General features: G+C 40.3%; 1 protein-coding gene across 1 annotated transcript; it reads left to right on the top strand.

Moving 5' to 3' along the window:
* The first annotated feature begins 1,460 nt into the window (after positions 1 to 1,460).
* TMEM14A (transmembrane protein 14A) lies at positions 1,461 to 10,731 on the top strand. The gene is made up of 4 exons (XM_018573073.1): positions 1,461 to 1,573; positions 5,334 to 5,435; positions 8,177 to 8,264; positions 10,525 to 10,731. Exons 1-4 carry the CDS (start codon positions 1,474 to 1,476, stop codon positions 10,562 to 10,564), a joined length of 330 nt encoding a protein of 109 aa, XP_018428575.1. The 5' UTR covers positions 1,461 to 1,473; the 3' UTR covers positions 10,565 to 10,731.
* Positions 10,732 to 14,068: the final 3,337 nt, after the last annotated feature.

The raw sequence follows: 14,068 nt of genomic DNA, 5'->3' as shown, positions 1-14,068 counted from the left end.
AGATTACAGCACTTATTAGTCCCATAGACCTCAATTGGAAACTTTGTGCGACAAACGCACGACAAAACGCTCAGGTGTGAACAGGGGCTGTAGAAATAAGTAGGATTCCTTGTCTTCAGCATTTTGTCATGCTTAGCTTTGAGCAACAAAACGCCTAGGTGTGAACAGTTTGGCCTTTTATGCTATGTTGGAGATGATGATCACCCTTTTAAACATGACATACTGATGTTCAGGAGCACATGGACTAAGCTGAGCTAGTCAGATTTTTATAGGTCTGCTTTAACCCTATAAAGAACTGGCAGAAGGACTGAACAGAGCAGACATCCACAGCCCATTGCTATTGGGAGAACAGATAACAGATTGTTACGTTGCTGTTCTCTGTCCCTAATATATGAATGACAGACATCCCAACTCTCCCGCAACGTTTTGGGAGTCTCCCGCTATAAGATAGCGGCTCCCTGATGCCCGCAAGAGAAACATTTTATGCCAAAAAGGCTTACTCTGCTCTATCTAGCAGGTAACCCATTCCGGGATACACACAACAGCAGCCTAGCTATTCATTTGCTGTTTGTTTTTTTTATAGCAGCCGCTGGCCGCTGTCATAATAATAATTTTTAAAAAACACAACAGATAGCAGGGGAATAGGCTGCTATTGGCTATTTCAATTTGCAATAGCCAATAGCAGGCTGGCTGTTTCACCCGCCCACTGCTGCTGTCAATCTGCTGAGTTCTCCTTCTGGTCCTGCTCTGTGGATTGATAGCAGCAGTGGGTGGTTGCAATAGCCCGCCTGCTATTGACTATTACAAAGTGAAATAGCCAATAGTAGCTTAGCTATTCATCCCCTGTTATCTGTTGTTTTTGTTTTTTTTACTCTAAAAGCGGGTGCTGTAAAAATAAAAAAAACAGAAAGGACACCCCCTGAAATGAGGTTTTGCAGGTTGGGATGTCCGGAATGATATACAGCAATCATTGACAGTATCTGTGCATTGCTTCTACTGTCGTGGTAAACAACCTGCTTCCCTATTTATAATGGTCTGGCCCTCTAGCAACTTCAGCGCAAAATCATAGCTAATTTGCCTACAAACGTCAGGTGGTCATAATAATCTGGCCACTCAGTGTAGGTGTGGGCTATACAAGGATACATGTCAGTGTGTACTTACCTCTGTTTCCAGTGCCTAGCTTCAGAAACAATTCAGTTTCTGGGCTGAAAGTGAATTCAGATGCAGACATTTCCTCATATAATGAAGCCAGTGTCAGTCACTCTCTTTTCAGGTACCAACAGCTCTCTATCACTAGAATAGCTGCAGAGGTCCATGAGATAGCTGGGTCACCTTCCAATATACTCACCGCAAAGCTTGTATTTTCTCTATATCTGTGTATGGATTTCTATGAGTTCCTCCTATGAATAAATATTTTCTGTAGAAGTTTCAGAATACTGTAGGTCAATATTTTAAGAACAAATAGTTATAACTATGTCTGTGAATGTTTTCAGAATCATGGCTGTGGACTGGCTTGGTTTCGGATACGCTGCCCTCTTGGCCTTTGGTGGCCTAATGGGGTTTTCTCGGAAAGGTAAGTGTCCATAAAAAAATGTAATGTTCCACATTTAATCTTGATTGCCATTATGCATTTTGTTGCTTTAGAATCATATAACACTTATTGAAAAAAAATGAATAAATGCACCCATATCTCAAATGATTATTGATTTTTTTTCTTTGGAGCCTGCAAAGTATTGCAGTTGGATCAATGGATCACTGAGGGCAGTGCAGAGGCTCCTGCTTTTGGACTTTTGGTTATGGAGCTGGAGGAAGTTAACAGTAGAATATAATTATGGTGACATCACAACAACTTGTACGCCATTGAGATCTACGAGTCCCTCTGGACTTGTAGTTTTTTCCATTTACAGATACTATGAATGAATCATGCGTCTGAGTGGGAAAACAGCAAAATAAAATATACACTGGAACCTGCAAGGAAAAGAACCCTACAATTCAAGCAGGTGGGGGGGGGATTCGGTTGAGGCTGGGCGGCTGCAGAATGACATCATGTTCTATGTTAAACCTGAAATATAAGTGGAACATAGTATGAAAGGTGTAATTAACCTTTAGTTTTTTAGTTATAGAATACAGAAAAATGCATAAAGATTAAATAAACCATGTCAGCATGATCAAAAGACACAAGTATCTGAATTTCATATGCTAATCTTGACTGAGCATGGCCCTGCCTCTTTCTGAACCATGTGCCTCCCTAAAAGCCCTTTTTTTCTGACACGGGACACCACAACACAATATGCCAAAGCTGTGTTTACTGAGTGCATTAGGGTGCCATTCGAAATTAATGACATCACAAAGTTCGCACATAAGCGCAAAAGGGTGTTTCAGCCTAGGATTTGCATATAAAATCAGCCATATACAGTGCATTTGGAAAGTATTCAGACCCATTCACTCTTTTCAATTTTGTTATGTTGCAGCCTGATACTACAGTTGTTTAAATTCTTTTTTTTTCCCCTCATTAATCTACACTCAGCACCCCATAATGACAAAGTGAAAACAGAATTTTAGAAATAAAACTAAACAATAAAGGTGATCAGCGCCAGTAAGTGTAATGTGGAAATATGAGCTACCAAGCACTAAGGATATAACTAAATATCTGGAAAATGTGAAAAACAATATTGTGCCGAGCTAATAATCATACATATCTAATAAATTGAAACATATATAAATGAGTCACATATATGAGCCTTCAAACAAATGAGGCATAAGAAATATCTACACAAATACAAAAAAGCAATATAGGCAAAAAAAGTCCCAAGGAAAAAACAAACGCAAACGATGGTGACTGTGCACAAAATTCCTCAAATGATTCTCAGTGATCTTAGGAGACCTTATCTTATATTTTCTGTGCATGGGCTTCTATCCCCCATTAAGAAGGGAAAAAGTGCATTTGACCTAGCTCTGTGGGTCTACCTCCCCAGGTGAGCATTCACTTGTTATCATCACTCACTGGGTGGAGGTGAAGGTCTGCCTGCATTGTGTGATAATCCTTACCTGAGAGTTATATGCACATTGGCTGCGAATCATCTGAGGAATTTTGTGCACAGTCACCATCGTTTGCGTTTGTTTTTTCCTTGGGACTTTTTTTGCCTATATTGCTTTTTTGTATTTGTGTAGTTATTTCTTATGCCTCATTTGTTTGAAGGCTCATATGTGACTCATTTATATATGTTTCAATTTATTAGAAATGTATGATTATTAGCTCGGCACAATATTGTTTTTCACATTTAGAATTTTAGAAATGTCTGTGAATTTAAAAAAAAGAAAAAACTGAAAAATCACATGTACTTAAGTATTTAGACCCTTTACTTAGTGCTTTGTTGAAGCACCTTTGTCAGCAATTACAGCCTTGAGTCTTTTTGGGTATGACACGACAAGGTTTGGGGGATTTTCTGTAATTCTTCTATGTAAATCCTCTAAAGATCAGTCAGGTTGGATGGCGACCTTCGGTGGACAGCCATTTTCAGGTCTCTCCAGAGATGTTCAAGTCAGGGCTCTGGCTGGGCCACTCTAGGACATTCACAGAGTTGTCCCCAAGCTACCTCTGTGTTGTCTTGGCTATGTGCTTAGGATCGTTGCCTTGTTGCAATGTGAACCTTTGGCCCAGTCTGCGGTTCTGAGTGCTCTGGAACAGGTTTTCATTGAGGATATCTCTGTACTTTGCTCAGTTCAGCTTTCCCGCAACCCTTATTAGTCTCCCAGTCCCTGCTGCTGAAAAACACCCCCACAACATGATGCTGCCAACACCATGCTTCACTGTTGGGATGGTACTGGGCAGGTGATGAGTGTTGCCTGGTTTCCTCCAGACATAACGTTTAAAATTGAGGCCAAACAATTCAATCTTGGTTTTATCAGACCAGAGAATCTTGTTCCTCACAGTCTGAGAGTCTTTCAGGTGCTTTTTTGCAAACTCCAAGCGCGCTATCATGTGTTTTGCACTGAGGAGAAGCTTTCATCTAGTCACCCTGCCATAAAGGCCAGATTGGTGGAGGGCTGCCGTGATGGATGTCCTTCTGGAACTTTGTTCAATCTCCACACAGGATCTCTGGAGCTCAGACAAAGTAACCATCGGGTTCTTGGTCACCTCTCTTACTAAGGCCCTCCTCCCTCGATTGCTCAGTTTGGCCAGGCGACCAGCTCTTGGAAGAGTCCTGGTTGTGCCAAACTTCTTCCATTTGAGAATTATGGAGGCCACTGTGCTTTTGGGAACCTTCAGTGCAGCAGACAATTTTTTGTAGCCTTCCCCAGATCCTGTCTCTGAGCTCTGCAGGCAGTTCCTTTGATCTCAGGCTTTTGCTCTGATACAGTATGCATTGTCAGCTGTGAGGCCTTCTATAGAGAGTTGTGTGCCTTTCCAAATCATGTCCAATCAATTTAATTTACCACAGGTGGACTCCAATCAAGGTGTAGAACCATCTCAGCAACCATCTAGAGAAATGGGAGGCACCTGAGCTAAATTTAAAGTGTTGTTGCAAAGAGTCTGAATATTTATGCCAATGTGATATATCAGTTTTTCCTTTTTCATAAATCCACAAACAATTTTAAAATTCTGTTTTCACTTTGTCATTATAGGGTGCTGAGTGTAGAATAATGAGAGAAAAAAATGAATTTAAGCAAATGTAGTATCAGGCAGCAACAACATTGAAAAAAGTGAAGGGGATCTGAATACTTTCTGAATGCATGGTATACAGTATCTCTAGATCTATTAGTTGTTTATATATGCAGTTTTCCATGAAGGTAGCATCTGCTTATACATTTATTTTCATCATATGCTCAGTTGGCATTGCCCAGGTTTGCTACATTTTTATTTTAAAGGGTACCTGTGTCATGCCCAAACATACAGTATACAATAAATATCTGCCCAGCAAGGCAACATTTACAATCTTTACAACCTATAGCAGGGATATCTAAACATCAATCCTACAGCTGTACTGACACTACAAATCCCAGCATGCCTCTGGGAATCTTGCCTCTGGCTGTCAAAATCTTGCAATGCCTCGTGGGATTTGTAGTTTCACCACAGCTGGAGGGCCTAGGTTTGGCTGCCTCTGACCTATAGCTTTCCAAATTGATTTGTGTGTACCCAACCTGTAAATACTTCTTAAAATCTTGACTTGCTTTATTTGGCTCTCTAGCTCATTCTTTGTTATTATACGTTGCAATATGTAGTCTCTCTATTGGCTGCTGACAGATCTAAAGGTATGAGCAGACTGTACATGTTTAGAAGTGACACAGGTTTACTTTACATTTGATTTCATTTGTCTCTCTTTCCTTTGTAGGTAGTATTGTATCCTTGGCAGCTGGTCTCACGTTTGGCTTGCTTGCTGCTTATGGGGCATTATGTGTTTCATATAATCCTAGAGACATCAAGATATCATTGAGTAAGTGAAATAATACATGTATGTTAAAGGCTAAGTTTACCTTTCTGACTGTGTTACGTGTTACACCTATATTTAGTGGTAACATGAAACATGGTCAGATCGATCATCTGATCATAACTTTTCTCAGAGCCCAAAAATAGTTGTAAATAAGTTTGTATAGTCACGCCATGTACTGTATGTCCACTGTAAGAGTTCAGCTCTTGATGGAATCCTATATTTACAATTGTCTTGTATTTTCTGTCTCCCCCCTAAATATGTTGGATCAAATATGCCAAATTGTACAATCATAATATAAAATCTGCGGGTACCAAGTGTCACAATTATAATAAACAAACTGAAAACCTCACATTTTATTTAGAGACAACTACCTAAAGGTAAAATTTGTAAAGCCAAAACTTTTTGTTGGGTTTTGGGTGGAGTGGTGAAGTGTTAAATCCCCTGTTTGGTTTTATTGCTGCGTCTCTCCTGCTGAGGGCATTCAGTCCCTCTATTTGTCCTGGGGACATTCAGTCCCTCTATGTGTCCTGGGGACATTCAGTCCCTCTATTTGACCCGGGGACATTCAGTCCCACTATTTCACCGGGGGACATTCAGCCCCTCCATTTGACCTGGGGACATTCAGCCCCTCCATTAAGCCTGGGGACATTCAGCTCCTCCATTAACCCTGGGGACATTCAGCCCCTCCATTTGACCTGGGGACAATCAGCCCCTCCATTTGTCCTGGGGACATTCAGCTCCTACATTTGTCATGGGGACATTCAGCTCCTACATTTGTCCTGGGGACACTCAGCCCCTCCATTTGTCCTGGGGATATTTAGTCCCTCCATTTCACTTGGGGACATTCAGCCCCTCCATTAACCCTGGGGACATTCTGCCCCTTCATTTGACCTGGGGACATTCAGCCCCTCCATTTGTCCTGGGGACAATCAGCTCAGCCATTTGTACTGGGGACATTCAGTCCCTCCATTAACCCTGGGGAAATTCAGCCCCTCCATTAACCCTGGGGACATTCAGCCCCTCCATTTGTCCTGGGGTCATCCAGCCCCTCCATTTGTCCTGGGGACATTCAGCCCCTCCATTTGACTTGGGGAAATTTAGCCCCTCCATTTGACCTGGGGACATTCAGCCCCTCCATTTGTCCTGGGGACATTCAGCCCCTCCATTTGTCCTGGGGACATTCAGCCCCTCCACTAACCCTGGGGACATTCAGCCCCTCCATTTGTCCTGGGGATATTCAGCCCCTCCACTAACCCTGGGGACATTCAGCGCCTCCATTTGTCCTGGGGATATTCAGCCCCTCCATTTGACCTGGGGGCATTCAATCCCTTTATTTGACCTTGGGACACTCAGCCTTTCTATTTGATCTGGGGACAATTGTTCCTGGAACAGAAAGTGATGGAAAATATAAACTTTTTGGGTGCTCACAGCTCAGCTACAGGGGGTGAGGGGAAATTTTCCAATGTGGACACCTGTTCTGGTGACAACTATAAAAGAAGGAATCCCATTGTCTTGGATATTTTTTAGTTACTTCTTGTTCTGTTTCTGGAACAGGAACTAAAGGAAAATCTCCCCAACTGGGCACAGTCAGCAAAAAAAAACTTTTCTACTCTTTAAAAAAAGTTCTGGCTTTAGATACACTTTAAAGGAACTTGTCAGATAGACATATAGGAGCTTCCAACTTGTAATGAAAGGTTCATGTTCCTCATCCTTCAATATATTGTGAGTCACTGAGCTGGAACAAGTATGAAGACCCTTTTAAAAGTAAACTTATGCTGAGAGAAATAGAAGGGTTGACGTTGTTGACCTTGCTCTAAAAATGTATTAATCTAGAATAGATTAATAATAATAATAAATGCTAGAATGACATAGGATTACGCTTCCCCCCTACACACAGACCCACGCTGCCTCCTGAGTTGTCTACGTCACAGATCACAGGGGGCAGTACTTCAATGGAGGGCCCATGTGCACTGTGAGATCGCCCATGCACAGACATTTTGTTGGTCCCTGCTGGGTTGCAAATACCTAGCAGAGATAACCAGCATGTTTTCGCACATGTAGGCATTGCCCTGCATGCTCATATATAGCACATGTTTCTTCCAGGTATTTAGGACTTAGTCAAGACCCATGGAATGTCTGTGCATGCTCAAGATCCACGAGTAAGCAGGCATGGCGCAGGTCTTGGCCAGATCCAAAATATCTGGCAGAAGCCTGTGGCGTGTCTGTGCACAAGCAGGCATCCCAGGAGGTCTTTATGAAGAGGAGACTCAAGCTGCAGCAGTAAAACAGAGCAGCACAAGTTAGACAATGCTGGGCTTTATGGACTAGTAAGGATGCTTACACATCCCAGAAGGCAGTACTACATAAATGCGCAGGCATGCCACTGATCTTTCCTGGGTCCCAGTTTCCAAGAAGACACCAGTGGTATGTCTGCGTATGCACATAGACCCCCACACATGTGCAGACATACCACAGGTATTTTGTACCTGACCGTGACCGGTGGCATTTCTGGGCATGCGTGTAAGCTCCAAACCAGGTTGACATGGAGTTTGCACAGAGATTAGACTCAGGGCAGTAGCAAGTGACTATGCACTGGGCGAGCATGTGCTAAGTATTAGTGATTGAGAGAACCAAGAACTTTGGCTGAATGGGCAAAGTAACAGATTTATATTAAGTTCCAATTTTGTTGTTGTGTATTACAAGATCTAATTACTTATTCTATGTATTGTGTTGTTTTTCCTTAGTTGCTCCAGGTTCTCTAAGTTTAATAATGGGCCTGAGATACAATAGATCAAAGAAGATCATGCCTGCCGGAATTGTAGCTGGAGTTAGGTGGGTTTTTACTCTATTTATGGTTTTAAATGCTTAAATCTGAAAACATGGATTTACTTGGTTACTTGGGTATTATGGGAAAAAAAGTCTTGACACAGTTAAGAACACCATAGTGTTTGCATTGAGATTATTGACTTGTATATGTGGGTATACTGTAAGTGCTGGGGTATGTTAAGAAGAACTAAAGTCCACTACATGGTGGGTGAGCTCATGCCATAATGTGCCAACTTGCAGGTCTCTTCTGTCAATAAACTCTAACTCCTAGCAATTTTTTATTGTAAGGCTTTAGTTCCACTTTAAAACTCTTCAGCACTACTATGCAAGTCAATTTGAAGGTTACCAACTACTACTTGCTATACAATGGCCTGATCAATAATAACATTCACATTCATGTTATCAATGGGTTTTAAATTTTAAAAGAAAACGTTCTTCCGCGCATAGCTTGTACTTGTATTTGCACATGGGGGAAGCTATATTGGCTCAATTCTTATGTAGCGTCTGCTTCCTGTTATGCACAATAGACCCACTTTACTGTTCCTCCTGACAATGCACATCACAATGCATATCTATGGGGTTGATTTACTAAAGGAAAATAATCAGCTCTGCTGACCTCTATCACCCAATGCACAGTTGTTTTTCCATGCTCATAATTGAGTATTCTTTGCAAAGTGAAATTTCACCACATTCACCACACTTCCCCTGCAAAGTGCAAATTCACTTGCAAAGTGAACACCATATTTGCCTTTAATAAATAAACCCCAGTGAGTCAGCCTACCTATTGAAAACAATGCTTATCATAGCAGCAGATTGAGTGCTTGCCCACTTTAGTGGGTAATCTCCAAAGTACTCTATTTCATAGAGTGAAAGGAATGTAAAAACTATACATTACTTTTACGCTAAACAAATAAAAAAAAAAAAACACAAATTAATGCAATTATGTATACTTAACAAATTTGCCCCGAGAAAAAAAAGCGAGAAGTTAACCCTGCGGTGCAAGGGTAGTTCTGGAGCTCCTAAATTTTACTTCATATCAGCACTCGGGAAGGGGCAGGTCAGCATTGGGAACCAATCAGTTGTGCTGCATGAACATGCTCTGACAAAAATATGTAGACAGGAGGGGATAACAGAGGGGTGAGCTCTGCACTTTCCACTCACTATCTGGGGTAGGGATGTGACCTTCCAATTTTGCCAAAACTGCAGCAGAGAAAAGTCAAGTCACCAACCAGGCTGTGTAATCTGGTACCACTATGTATATGTCAGGACTGGATGGAGAGAACCACAAATCCTGCGGCAGGTAAAACAGGTCCCATGTGTTTATTAGCATTTAGCTGTCTGTCCAGCTTTAAGTTAAACACACCAAAAGTTGGTTTTCACCATCACTGACTCACAAAATGGTCTATACTGTATATCACAGGCTGTGATTAGTTATTTTGTGCTTTCGTTTGTAAAATAAAAATATTGTTCTATTTATGGGTCAAGCGTCAGCATACCGTCATTAATTATTCACTCCTTGAAAAGAGATCTGCAGATCAGCATCTGTTTTGTTTTCTTTTTTGAACATTTGTACATTTGCTATATTTATATGACCACTACTGTAAAATGTGCAACATGGATTCACTATTTAAAGGAGAACTATGAGGTGAGTGCTTTTCACTCATCCTCATGGTTCTAGCCGACCTGTGACAATGAGACTGTCACAGGTCGGCTCAGTAGATTGGGAAGTGCGCGAACACATAGTTCACATAGAGCCCCGCTCCGATCCTCCAGGGCTGACTGGCGGAACGGAGGGGGCGGGTACGACTGGCTCTGCCTCTAGATAGGCAGAGCCAGCTCTCACTCACGCAGCTGGGCGGATCCAGACATAATTGTCGGGATCCGTTTCAGCTGCGACGTCTCGGTATAACGCGAGCTGTAGCTCGCGGTATACTGAGCTTAGGGTGACGGGAGGACGCTAGTTTGTGTCCTCCCATTACCCTTAGGAGAACTATGGGGAAAAGTCCTGACCCCATAGTTCTCCTTTAACATAAGCCAATCTAAATCAGTGAATCCAATGATTTCGTATGGAGACGTGCTGATTTTATAACTAGGCCCACATTTGCTGCAAATTTAAAATAAATTAGCCTGATATCTCAATTTGCATGCACTGATACAGGTGAAGATCCTATATGTGCCCTGTATCTGTATTAATAAATAGACTCCATATTGAACTATATTCTACAGTGATGCTGCAAAGCTTTCATAAACTTTTCTTTCTCTACAGCATTTTTATGGTGTTGAAGCTCTTGTTCAATCTCAGTTAGAGGGATGTGCACCTGATGGAAAAGAAACCAACAAACAACCCCTTTTGATGTACACATCAGAAGACTTCCATTTTATACATTCTACTGTAACATGACATATGCACTGATTCTTAAATCATTCCATAATTTGCATTGTACTAATTTTTGCATCTTGGCTTTTATATTGTTCTTTGTCTTACCTCAAATGGTTCTTAATGGCGCCTGTGCACACATTCCAAACTCTGTAAGAAAACTCTAATATTGTTATAGACAGATGATTAGAAATGTCCACCTTCATGGTTTCACTTTCAGCAAATAAAATGCCTGGTTTCTTATTTGAAGTGTTTTATTCATCCGTAGTACTAATAGCTAGGATATATGATTTATGCACAACTATCTTTGTATGGCTATAGCGTTAGAAGGTCTTTGTATGGCAGTTGCGGTAGGAGGTTGATTTGCTTATAGCCTATTTGTAGCCTTAGGAGTCCTAACAAAACCTGTCGGGAAGAAAATGAGAGTTGCCATTGCTGACCTCCTTCTAAAAATGTTAGTTGTCTAGCTGTTATGTTGACCCACTAGCATCAATGCTTTCTGGGTCATAGACCTTAAATTACACAGATCAGAGACATATCAGAACTCCGTATCTGCATATTTGTTCCAGGTCAGGGACTTCAAATATTGAAGTAAGAGGGTCATAGTAACTTCTGAACAACTAGCAAGTTTCGCAAGTAGAGGTCAATAATGGCAGCCTTCATATTTTTCTCATAATAAGTTTCCTGTAAGATGATGTATAGCATAGTTTATCAAACCACTAGACTGCTGATTGGGATACATTGCATGTTGGAATAAGTGTGTGTTGATCTAAAATATGGAACATAGCTCTATATGGAAGACTTCTTTGACTATTCAAAGGTGCAGGTCATATCAATCTAAACTGCATAGACAAGTGACACAATACTCTTGTGAAAGTAACAGAGCAATGTTCTGAGATATGCTGTTTTTTTGCTATTCTTGCAGATATGACAAAGTATAGACACAGCCAAGATTACATAATACCTAGCTTGTGTAAACTCATCTTGCTGACTTGCCCTCTGTACAGAACAACTGCTCAGACGAGTCCTGATTAAAATGTCTGGTTCTTAGAGGAGTGCCAAGATAAACTGCTGCTCTAGCAGTTTTCAGTCTCCTATCATTGGCTACCTGATGATTCAGCATTAAACAGTGCAGTTAGATATCAGGGTCACCCAAGGTACTATTACACATAACTACACATGCACATCTAATACAAAAATCTTTACTTGATTCAAATTTTATGACTTAGATTCTCAATCGATACAAAGATAGGTATAAAACATATTTTTTAAGATGCTTTATTAATGTTGCATACACGACGCAGCAAAACAGTTTAGCATCCACCCACTCCAAAGCAACTTTAAAATTAATATAACAATATTTAAAAATCCAATTCCATCCTAAAAATATCATTTAAATTGGGCCCTCATAATTCATCTTACTATCCACCGCATTTAGGAAGACACTATTTGTTCAGTTCCGTACTATATGTAATCTACCAGAAGGAAGGGAATCAAAGAATGCCCGGGGTGTGTGCAATACCTTCTGATCTTAGAGGCCTGTCTAAAAAGTCAATTCAAATAGATATCCCTAAAATCAGTGAGTGGAGAGCCCAGAGTCCATTCCACTGTCCTCACTACATGTCATAGACTCCTCTATGATATTTTATACAATATTATCGGCTATGTTTTGGAGTAAACACAATAAAACCACGACCACTTTGGAAAGGAAATAATTTAGGTGTGTTTTGGTTGCCCAGGAATAATCAGAAGGACAAGAATAAGGCAAGAAGAACAGAAAAAGAATGGAGAGGAAGTAAGAGATATACAGGGATATCATCCAACAGATCCTCAGAAAGCCTTAGGCATATCCAATATGCGTTCAGTATAGTAGCTTTCTCCTCATATCCCCTTTTATATAACGAGAGAACATGGGTAATGCGCAGCATAAATAGCCCATGCTATATTTTCATTTAGTGCTTGAAAACATGAAATAGAGGTAGTAGCTATATTTGCTTTTGGCCCTCTAAGATGAAGGTCTACTGTGTTAGTGTTGCCATATAAAGAGCCAGCAACTCATCTCAACCAATCAAGCTTTTGTTTTTGTACCTAAATGTAGAAAGACTAAGGAAAGTCTAATGATTCGGTGTTATGGGATAAAACATTGTTCGCTGCATATGTTACTCTATATGAGTTTTTCTCAAACTTCTGACACGGGAATCACTGAAATAACGTCCCGGTCTCAGGGAGCCCCTGCTAATAATTATTTTATCTACAGCTACCTTTACATTAGTGTGATGGTCACTGGGAAGAATGCTCCGTACATTTGTGAAGGACGGCTAGATAGCTGAAAAGACCATTGTTGTCATTGGTTCTGTAAATGAGAGGCAGAAATTGCTCACTGCTCAAGGAAGCCCTAGCAACATCTGAAGGAACCCCGGTTGAGAAAGGACATTCTATTTGGTGCATCGTGTTATGGCTAAAGTACGCTGTGGAAAAGCTACAAGTGAGAGCAATAAAATGCAAAATACTGTCATTCCAAATACATGTACAAAATATGCACCTAACAATATACATCATACTGGAAATGTGACAGTTTAATTTCAGTTCTTGCTTTGTACGTGTCAATGGGTAAGAGCATAGCAGTTCTGTGAGCACAATGAAATCACAAACTGGCTGGGCAAATATACAGTTTTCCAGAATGAAGGTCAAAGTACAAATAGAGAAGTGGAAGGATTGCATTCCAATGATATGTGACAGCTGAAAGTTTCATTCAAGCTATACGGCTGTGACCTAAGGGCATAAAGTTTCTAAACCACTTTAGATATTTTGCACAACAGTACAAAATGTAGCAAAATACATTAGTTTTCATGGTGCACAAATAGCTGTGTCCAGTATATTTATATTCTCATACGTTCTTTTTAGAAGTTTATTATTTAAGACACTTTTTATTGCTTCTTATCAACTAAATCAAGTTAGCATTAGGTTACCATTTTTCTAAAATACTGCTTTAGCACTCGTTTATTGTTCATTTGCTAAATTTTTAAGTTTCTACAAGGGATGTCAAGAAAAAGTACAATATCCAACATGTACAGTTATTTTTTATCAATGACAATAATATAAAAAAAAGAGGTTTTTAGCATGTATACATATAGTCAAGATAATGGAATACCATCTATTCTAGAGTATTGGGATGTTATACCTTATGTAATTTTAGGAATTAATAAGGCCCTCTCATGTAAACAGTTCCACAAAGCACTGTAGTGTGTACAGACCAGTTATATTGACTAAAGGAAATAATCTACAGGTTGTATTCATACTAATCTACTTATAGTTAACCCAGGAATCTCATAACAATTTCTGTGGATGGTTCAGCCATATAGAAAAGCTTGCTTTTTTATGGTCACATCCGTCACTTGTCATGATAAAACTAATTCTACACCATGAGAACAAT

This window comes from Nanorana parkeri, unplaced genomic scaffold, assembly GCF_000935625.1.
Source record: "Nanorana parkeri isolate BGI_ZX_2015 unplaced genomic scaffold, ASM93562v1 scaffold2226, whole genome shotgun sequence".
NCBI classification, from domain to species: Eukaryota; Metazoa; Chordata; class Amphibia; order Anura; family Dicroglossidae; genus Nanorana; species Nanorana parkeri.
This window is presented reverse-complemented; position numbering and strand designations above follow the sequence as displayed.